Below are 10,784 nucleotides of genomic sequence, written 5' to 3'. Positions count from 1 at the left end.
TCGTGATTATATTTAAACAAATTATTTAAATTAAATTTACAAAAACTGTAAATAATATTTGAAAAATTAAAAAGTATGCAATTTTTCATCAATGTTTTCTTATGACGTTATCACGTAAACGTATCGTCCGTAAACCGACTTTACAGACAATGTTGTTTGCAACAAGATGTCATTTTAAAAAAACACTGATCAAGTTGACGCGTACTGCCTTGGTAGGGGTCGGTTAACTGGGGTGATGAAATGATTGGGGATTGCTGAGGGGTGGTGAGGATGATTGCGATGGCTGGGACTGCTCGGAAAGAGCGCCAGCTAGCGGGCTGGGGGCGAGTATCTGCGCGCGAGCTGATGGCGATCACGAGAAGGGTGGTGGCTCTCAGGGTCGTGACGTCACCACTGGCAGTGCCGGAGGCTACAGGATAGTTGTACCCCGGGTGTCGCCCCTAGGACGCAGCTAACTACACGCCACAAAACAGGGCCGTCCAGATAAACCAAGGGCCCCCGGGGCAGAAAATCCTGAAAGGTAGGCTACCCTTTCCGTGGGGATACCTTTCCAGTGCATATTTGCATTAAAACCTAAACATTTTAAGGAAATCGGAAATGGTACCATTCCAGTTCCTACCAAGCTACACTACAGCCACCACAAGTCTGAAAGGTAGCCTTTCCAAAGGGGATACAATTTTGTCGTCCCCGCCCGCGGCAGGCGTCCGCGGCGCAGGGCGAGACAGCGACCTACCCAGGGCCGCAACTAGAGTCTCTGGCACCCGGGGCATGAATGGATTCATGCGCCCCCCCCCTCTTTTTTGCACATACCACACCAATAAAGCGGGGGGTTCGGGGGCCCTCCCACGGAAAAATGGTGCTATTTAATCATTTTCAGTACCTACATGTAACAGTTTCTGTGCTACTGTAACTTCCATGCATGAACCCACTATGTCCATAAAGTAGTCCGTATAATCACTAGACTTGTTCATTAAATTGTCGTCATAAATGTTTTTTTAAAGATTCAAATTTAACTTGCGAGACATTTTTTTGCAGCCAAGATTTTGATGATATCATAATAGCAAAAATAGAGGATGCTCTTCCTCACAGCCTGTGGTACCAGCCTCTCTGACAACATTGTATTGTACCTATTCGTATAGAGGACGCATTAAAACTTTCTAACTTCTCCCTTTACAAATTTTTATTTTATTTTATTGACGAACTGAACATTTTCTCAGAGTATTTTAAAATGAATATGTTGAGACGTTATATTGTAAATCAGATTATACATTCCTGGCATGCGAGTTAAAAAAAAAAAAAACTTTTTTTTTTTACTAGTTTACCATTTGTAGTAGGAATTGCAATGCAAGCCGGCGATTTCGGCGCCCCCCACAGCTTTGCGCCCGGGGCGCATGCCCCGCTTGCCCCCCCCCCCTCCTGGTTTCGGCCCTGGACCTCACCTTCGTAGTTGACCATGCCGTCGCCGTCCAGGTCTGCCTCCCGGATCATGTCGTCCACCTCCTCGTCCGACAGCTTCTCCCCCAGGTTGGTCATCACGTGGCGCAGCTCGGTGGACGAGATGAGGCCGTCGTTGTTCTTGTCGAACACCCTGGACCGAACATCCCCGCTTGTCAGCACCGCGCGCGCGCGCGCATCACACCAGGATACCTTTCCAACACTGGTAGCCATGCAGGGGCGTAGCCAGGGATGGGAGGGGGGTTTAGGGGTTCAAACACCTACCCCCCGCCCCTTTAAAGCACCAAATCTTTATTTAAATTTCTTATTCATCAGTCAAACAAATTTCATATTAAAAATTAATAAAATTTTTTACCATTATAATATTTAAATTTAAGTACCGAAAACTGCTAAAATAGCACTATTTTACACCTTAAAATCCAAATTTTCCCGGGGGAGGACCCCCCCACCCCCCCGCTATAATACGGGGGGACCATGCTTCTTAACACCCCCCATACACAAATCTTGGCTACGCCACTGGTATCATGGACCTCTCTGGGTGGGGATTGGAAACAGGGCCGGCGCGTCCACACAGGCGAACTAGGCAACCGCCTAGGACGCCAAGTAGCTGAGGGCGGCGCAGCACGACACATAAAAGCTCATATCATATGTTTAACGATTATTGAAACTAGATGAAAATTGATTTTTGTAACAGTTTGGAATGTTTATATTGATACAAGTAATTATTTAAAGTCCACTTTGACCTGTTTATGATTTGTAATAAGTAAAACAGTAAAAAAAAAAAAAAAAAACACAAGCCTGCTTACATTTGATTGTTGACAAAATCTTAGGCTTACGTGATGTATTTTGAGGCAAGGAAATTTTTTTTTTTTGGTGTGTCCGGCCCGGGGGGGGGGGGGGGGGGGGTGGCAATTAAGGTTTTTCGCCTAGGGCGCCAATTTACCTTGCACCGGCCCTGGATGTGGGGACATGTCCCCTCCAAAAATTCCTTGTTGTATACATAAGAAGTGAGAGTGATATTCAGCAGAATAGCACTCGAGAGTAATTAATTTTTCTTCATTTTTCTTCATTTTTCTTATTTTCAAGTTTCTACGATTCTCAGAATAAATATCTTTCATTTAAAAAAAATGTTTTCTTTCTGTCTCTTAGAATTAAGTGTATTTTGTGTGCTATTTTCCCAAGTGTGAATTCTCTCGTCCCAAAGCATTCTACACAAAACACAATTCTTCATTCAACATTACATTATTATCATTACTTGTTACTATTATTATCATTACATTACATACAATACATTCTATTTCAATATTTTTACTTCTATTCGCCAAATATATTTACAACCCATGTCCCCCCCCCCCCCCTAAATTTACTAACCAGAGAGGCCCATGACTGGTACTATATGTACAGTTTTATGGGATTGTGTAATTGGACCAGAAATGCCCATCATCGACCTACAAAGGCAGTGATGCATGTTTAGAATAATAAAGTAACTGTCCGACCCCCTTGTTTTTGACGTTAGTTTAATATTTTTTTTTTTCGAATCCCCTCCCAAAATTAATTCCTGTATCCGCCATATAATTCTAGGAATTATCAGTGCTTTGTGATGGTTTCAAACAAGTACTTGCTCATCTTTGGTATCATCAACATAAACATGAGAGAGATAACTTTCAAATCACATTATCAAAGAGTCATTAAAGCACTACCTTCCGGGATAATAAACTTCCATTCTCCCAGATGCGTTTTTTGTAAATATGATTTGGTGGGAAATGCAGTAATTACTGATCTGTATCTGCATTAGCTTAAAATGGAGTGATAAAAAGTAAGGTTTAAAATTAATTTTAAACAATTTTGTATTACCTGCATACTGAGAGTAATTTTAAATACGTCAAAATACCGCTTGTACATTTGGTGACATTTTGGCATATTTAAAATTAATCTAAGTTCTATAAGAGTTAAAAAAAAATTAAATATTTCACCTTTGAATTACCTACTCAATCAGTTTAGCCCATCTTACCTAGATAAAAAAAAATGCTAGTAATTTTTTCCATCTTTTCTACTGTCTGTAAAGTGTATAAATTTTGATACTATCATTTAAAATTTTGTTTTAATTTTTGGTGGTGAGAGATTACGACCCTATGACTCCCTCACTTTCTTCTAGCTCTAGGTCCATGCCCTTGCATACTTGGTAATTAGATAGTGTTTAAATATATTTGTATATTGTTTTTACAATCAAAACTTGAAATTTAAAATATGTTAGCTTTTGTTGTATGTACAGTGGTCACTGATTGAAGTCCTTGCAGACTCTCCTGTCTGGGTTGAACGGGCGTGCCTGCAAGGACCGAGTTCTGAACCTACCCGACTGAAGTCCTTGCAGACTTCCCTGTCTGGTTTGAACGGGCGTGCTTGCAAGGACCCACCTGAATGCTTCCCTGAGCTCGTCGCCGCTCTCGGCTCCCCTCATCTTCTTGGACATCATCTGCAAGAACTCGTTGAACTCGATCGTGCCGTTGCCGTCTTGGTCCACCTCGTTCACCATGTCCCGCAGCTCGGTCTCTGCGAACAGGCCGCGACCCCGTCACGTCAGCGGGGACTGGAGGACGGGGACGCACCACAACGCCGAAATACCACAACGCCGAACGTACCATAACGCCTAAAACCATAACGCCGAATGCCAAATTGACCACAACGCCGAAATACATTAACCCCGAAAAATGTCATTGCAGGACTGCCACAAAGGTTAAGTTAGGTAAGGTTAGCACACAAATTCATTCAGTTGTTTTTCATTTTGCTCCTGCTGCCCCCATCCCCCTTCCCGCAGCAACATTTTTCGGCGTTACCGTATAACGGCGTTGTGGTACACAGCAGTTTTCTAGCTGTCGGCGTTACGGTCAATTTGGCATTTCGGCGTTACGGTATTCGGCGTTATTGTACGTTCGGCGTTTTGGTATTTCGGCGTTGTGGTGACGACCCCTCTGGAGTACGACCCGCGTGTGTCGTTGCTGGACTCCAGCCGACATCAGGAGCGTGGGCGCTCTTGTTACCGACGCTCTTGCCGCGAAAACTATTAATCATTACTGAGGAATCCCAGTCATTGTGCTGTATGAACGTAATTTATTTGTATGTTAACAAGAATATAAAACAATCCTGAAGATTAATTAGCAAAAAAAAAAAAAAACATAGTTGAAATTTAAGTTCCTGGTCAGCTTGAAAACTCTTGTTTTAAAAAAAAGTTTATTTTTTTCAGATTTCCCAGGGGAGGACACCCCATATTCCACCCGTTACTAACCTTCTGAAGGTATGTTGCTTTTCCATAAACCGCCTCTTCCAGAACTTTCGATAAGGTTCCTCTCCTAAATACTAGGGTCCCGCAAATGTAATGACATTAAATAAATTCAAGATAGATGACTAGTTAATAAAATAATACATTCCATACGTATACAAAACCATGAACGAGAGCTGTTTTATTTCAATCTCCAGTGTGCTATAAGAAAAAGACAAATATGCGTAACATAGTAATTTTACCACCAAAAGTACAGCAGGGTCGTACTTAATTTTTCTAAATATTCGCCAAAATGATCGAGGCATTTTTCATATCATAACACAAGCTTCTAGCAGCCTTCTTCGAATAAGTTAGCCGCCAGTGAGTAGTGATACAGGGCCAGCGCCTAGATCTCCCTCGCCCTCAGGACGCCGCTGTGAGGCGGGTGGACTAAATTGCGGCGCACTGGCTCCCGCGTCAACACTTATCGCAAGATTTGCGAATAGTGGGGGACAGAATGCGCCGCGCTATTAGTCCACCCGCCTCACATCGGCGTCCTGAGGGTGAGGGAGATCCAGGCGCGGGCCCTGTATCTCTACTCACTGGCGGCTAACTTATTCGAAGAAGGCTACTAGAAGCCTCGATCGTTTTGGCGATTATGTAAAAGAAAAATAAGTAAGACCCTACTGTAATTTTGGTAGTAAAAATATTACTTCATGTGTATTTGTCTTTTTTTTTTCGGAGTTTAAATAAATCCTTCGTATATACACACAGCTATAATAAAACAAAAACAAAAAATGGTTGTCTGTAAAGTCGGTTTACGGACGATAGTTTAACGTGACAACGTCATAACAAAACATTGATGAAATGATTGCATACTTTTATGAATAAAATTGAATCATTTTTATTGAATTATCACTATTTTGTATGGATACAAAGAAGGAGTGAAATGAAATCCACATTTTAATTGATAAATTTACTTTTATTTGCACTCATTAATTCAAATATGTTTATTACTTTAACGAAGAGATTATTTTAACTGTAACTTTTATGCATGTTTGCTATTTAACTTCTTCCAACCTGTGTTATTCTGTTAAGGATGGGACGATGATAGGAAAAGTAGGAAACGAATGGGAGTGTTTCAAGTTTAATGTGCCTCGAAAAAGTCAAATCGATGGGTTGTTCCAATCGAGTAGAAGAGAGATAGATGCGGCGCAAGCGTACAATTAGCGTCACGGGACAATGTGCGTAACGGGACACTTTTTTCGTGCGTGCAGCCGGCGTTCATCGATTTATTAGACGTTGTCACGTCAACAAATAAAATAAACTAAATATACTCTTCATGTAAATAACTGCGCAGAGTATCGCTTCACTCTGTCATCTCCCGAAGATGCTGCCTGGACCCGACACTCACCAGACGGTCGCTGGCCGAGGGACCGCATCACGACCCCCAGCTCGGCCATGGTGATCGTCCCGTCCTCGTCCTTGTCGAATAGCATGAAGGCTTCTTTGAACTCTGCGAGCAAGAACCCACACCGTGTGTTCCGAAAACATCCGGGGCAGATCGCGAGACACGCACCGCCAACAGAGCGATATAACCACGTCCGTCTGCGGAACTTACCTGCCACTTGGTCCTCTGACAGCCCGTACTCGGACTGAAACAAAGAATGGTACGCGTAAATAAACATTCTGTCACGTGAAAAAAAAACATGTATGTATCTTCGCAAAGCACTATTTTCTATTTATTTTTTAATTAATGAATGGGTACCAAAAACACCTTAAATGAAAAGATGATAAAGAATTTGTGTACTATGGGTTATTTTGACAAGAGCCTATTAGTAAATATCTGGTTAAACTAGGTATCTTAAGACTGGGAGATATTTTTTTATGCCTTAATATGTCAAAAATTGGGATAAATAGTTTAAAATTAGAATTAAAGGCTAAAAATCTTATTTCCGCTAACAAATGCAAATAATTTTAAAACAAACAGCAGGTAAAGTGTTTCTATCTCTCCCCCTTCCTGTTTCTTCCTGAGATTAAATTCTCCATAAACTCCTGAACCTAATGTTTCGGTACATAACGTAAACGATCTCGTATGTATGTAGAATTCTACAAAATCGAGCCGCACGTGCCTTGAACACGGGTGGCAGTAACATGGAAAAAACCTTTTCCGCCTATTTTTCGCCTGCAGGGTTGTGACTGACGCGCGAGGTAAGGTTGAAGAGACCTAACAGCGGCCCGGAGAAGTGGTGATGGGTGGTGGTGGTGGTGGTGGGGGGGAGGGGTGTTAAGGGGAAGGAGGCGGGGTCGGGGAATGGAATATTCATCAAGCCGAAACACAACCAAGGTTTTTTTCCCCTCGACGAAAATGAAGGAATGCACATTTATCTGTACGTCGCACAAGAGGAGCTGTCGTGTGTGAAGGGGAAAAAAAAATGCAATTGTATCATCCCCCCTTTTTTCCTTTTCCCTCCTACAACCCTTCCACCTGGCGTCCTTTTCCAGGATTAGCTTCCATTTCCCTACAGTTTCTATTATTCAGATTTGTAGACATTGTCGAACATGGGATCACTCCGCGCAAAAAAAAAAATCCAGTTGAGTTGTTGAAAGTAGAATATCAGCCAGGCATAGCGAGAAAGCCTCTCGCTCCCCATTTCCCCTCCACCCTTCCCCCATTTCTCTCTTCCCTGAGGTGTTTTGTTCCGAACTATTTCAACAATGGTCCTCCTTCCCCCCTCCTCTTCCTTACCCAAGCCTTTTGAGGTTTGTGTAAACCTGGCGAATCCTCAAAACGAAATAAAAAATGTGCCTGTAGTAACAGTGATAAGAACAGCGTAGATAAAACAATATATATATGTAGGTATATATTGTAAGATCACAGAGCTGTCGCTATTTGTAAAATGTATTTGAAATATTTTCAATGAAAAATAGACGCAAGCAAATCGGCCAGGGACTAAGCCAGGGGGGAGGGGGTGTGGTCCTTGGAGTTCATAACCCAGGATTAATAATTAAAAAAAGTGAAGAAATAATAAGACAGTTATATCACCTTAGCTACACAAGGTTACAAAGGTATTATTTTGGGGCTACAATGACATATTTCCTCTCCATTTCAGCCCAACATTCCTTGATTTGATGTAAGCTTTCGGACATACGCCATTGCTAAGCACATGTATGTCTGTAGAAGAAAACTACAAAAAACACAAAAGACAAAAACACAAGTTAAGCAAAAAATTGCTGTTGTCAACAGGATATAAACACCACATAATTTTCCATAACAGGAATATGGTCAACAAACAAAGAAAAACAAAGAAAAATGGACTAACAGAACGAAAACCCCCCCACAAATGATGACAGCACAAAAATATTGAACCCAAAAAAATTCAGCACAACAGTTGAAACGAGACAAAAACACGACAAAACGAAAAGACGAAACAAACACAATAGTTTTCTAAAACAGAAACAAGCAAGGAACGCAAGAATCGTGTTTCCAAATACAGTAATCCATATTCAACACTGTTCTCACGCGTGTTCCTGTACGGATGTCTTTCATACCAACTTGACACGTGTGATTTGTGAACTGCCTTTAATAACAGTAAAATATATGCATTTATGACTTGTTTCAACTAAAAACATTCAAAACATTTGGCTTATTAACAAAGTATTATAAACGATCAAATAAAAACCAAAAAATTAAAATGTTCTATTTCCTTTTTCTGAAGCTAAATCGTTACTTTGATATCAATGTGAGTTAGTGAGACAAAAATTTTCTTTAGAAATTCAATTATGAAGAAAACTTATTCGTAAAAAAAATTATATAATGGTTGTACCGGATCTCATTTCACAAATAGTCCGGCCACGGCCCTGTGTGCTGGAAACTATACGCTTGGAATCATTTGCTAACTGTGGACGATAATAATTGAAATATTCCAATAGGAATATTATGGGGAGGGTGAGAGGGAGGAGGATTTAAACATTTAGACCTTCCCCTAATTAGTCGGCTAGTCTCATGGCCAAGGATGCAAATTGGTAGGCGTTGCTTTAGTCGGGAAGAGATGGGGGTATCTTCGGCCGAAGGGTTTTGCGCTTGGGTTTAAAGAGAGATTAGACCTCGCCATCTTCCAACTTCAAACAATTTTATACCGCTTGCAATAAATCTCTTTTTTTGTGTAACAATTTTTGCCCCAAAATAGCATAGTAAGCTTTGGCTACGTGTAAGTCAACACTTGTGAACTATTGTGATTATTTTGACAGTTGTAGTTGCCTGCGTGAAAAAAATAAGTTTTTTCTCGCGGCACTTTCATGCTAGAGACTATTAGTAAATATGTGAATGCAACAAGGTATATAAGGTCTAGGAGATATGATTTATGCCTTAATATGCAAAAACAAATTGGGATAAATAGTTCAAATTTATAAGTATAGCAAAAATACCCCTTAGCCGACTCAAATCATCTCACAAGGAGGCGTATGCCTAAATGAATGTAATAAGCGGAAAAATTCATAGTATTAAAAAAGTTATTAAAATAGTTTTGAGGTTATTATTATGTTTATCAATCCCGTTTAGCAGTGAGGGGCATTTTTATCCCAGGTGCACTACGGCTCTACGCATGTGTATCTGGTGACCCTTAAGGGTGATTTTCACAGTGCTGTTTTTGATGCTTATTCGCTGGCTTCATTTATCGTTCTCCTGGATCGAGTTACTGAACATGCAACAAGACGTCAGAGGGGACAGATAGAGGTGATACATAACCCTCCCCCTCCGAAATACTAAAAAAAAAGTAATTCCCGCCAACAACACAAACTAATTTGAAAGCAAACTGCGGGGAAAATGTTCTGTCACCCCAACAGCAGCGACAGCAGTCAGTCTCTCGGATCGCCGGAGCGAGCATGGGGGAGTTTCGCGCCTGGAAGAGCGGCTACTCGCAGTGCAGACAAGTGACGCGGGAAGCCCGCTCACGAGGGGCATTACACAGGGGCAGGTTAAGATCATTTTTGCACACCAAAAATAGAATCACAACGCGCGACCTCACACGCCTGACCTTTGCTCTCCTGGTCACCTGGGGTTTCCGGCGAGTAACCATGCCTGCCAGGCGTGTGACTCGTGAAGATGCCATTGACTTGATCGTCTCAGGGTATGGGGTGCTACGATAAATACCCCTGTGTGCGTGCTTCCCGCTTCACTCATCTGCACTGCGGGTAGCCGCGTCTCCCAGGCGAAGAACTTTCATGCAGAGGGACTAAACACTAAAGGAAGTGGTGTTAGCGTTTCGAAAAGTGCTTGGACCTGTATGGCGATTGTATGAAGAAAAAAATGAAGTTGATGTGCTGTAAACTAAAACTGTCACCTTTTCTCACAATTTTCTTTTGTTTATTTATTCACGTAGTAAATGTACCTTTCTAAAAAAATACTGTTGTAAAAACAAATCTAATTTTTATAGTAGCCACATATTTTTATCAAACTTGTAATCATTTTTTATAAGTAGGCAGAGAGTAAGGGTAATTTTGTCCCACATTAAATTTTAATGTCTAAATACACTGTAAAATATGCTTGAGGCAATGTCACTTACATTTCCAGATTAAAAAGAACTCTTACATCAATATAAACACGCACACTTTTTATTCTTGGTTACGTTCATATTTCTTTCAAAAATTTTTTTTACATATCAACTAATGAAAAAAAAATAATTTGAAATATTTAAATAATACTAATAATCATTCGTATTGAAAGTCTTCCTAATTACAATCTTGTATCCTGTCTGGCGAATCGTCAGATATGCAAACCTGAAGCAATCAGCTTGTAGCAGACATGATTCATACTATACGGTGTCCGAAATAATGTCCCAGATCAATGTTATATTATAACGGTTTAATTTAGACTATTTACAAAAAATAATACAATAATTGAAGGTAATCTAACCTAGTTTTTTCTACATATGTTAAACATGTGCACCTTTAGTTATACGGCATACATCCAACCTAAAGGCTTTAAAGCATATAGCAAGTGTAACCGGTATGGACGCAAGTGAAAAAGTATTCTTAAAACCTTCCACACGGTCGTCTTCAGCAACTTAAGTTC

The 10,784-nt window shown here is 40.8% G+C and overlaps 1 protein-coding gene across 1 annotated transcript in view; it reads right to left on the bottom strand.

The window, feature by feature from the left end:
* Positions 1-10,784, bottom strand: part of LOC134534133 (calmodulin-A-like) — an 84,447-nt gene that overhangs the window by 6,717 nt on the left and 66,946 nt on the right. The window contains exons 3-6 of the mRNA XM_063372232.1: positions 6,333-6,366; positions 6,126-6,227; positions 3,870-4,005; positions 1,440-1,588 (exon numbers count right to left, since the gene is read on the bottom strand). Of these exons, the coding sequence (XP_063228302.1) occupies positions 1,440-1,588; positions 3,870-4,005; positions 6,126-6,227; positions 6,333-6,366 (421 nt within the window). The remainder of the gene's footprint in view (positions 1-1,439; positions 1,589-3,869; positions 4,006-6,125; positions 6,228-6,332; positions 6,367-10,784) is intronic.

This window comes from Bacillus rossius, chromosome 7 (assembly GCF_032445375.1).
Source record: "Bacillus rossius redtenbacheri isolate Brsri chromosome 7, Brsri_v3, whole genome shotgun sequence".
Taxonomy (NCBI): Eukaryota; Metazoa; Arthropoda; class Insecta; order Phasmatodea; family Bacillidae; genus Bacillus; species Bacillus rossius.
This window is presented reverse-complemented; position numbering and strand designations above follow the sequence as displayed.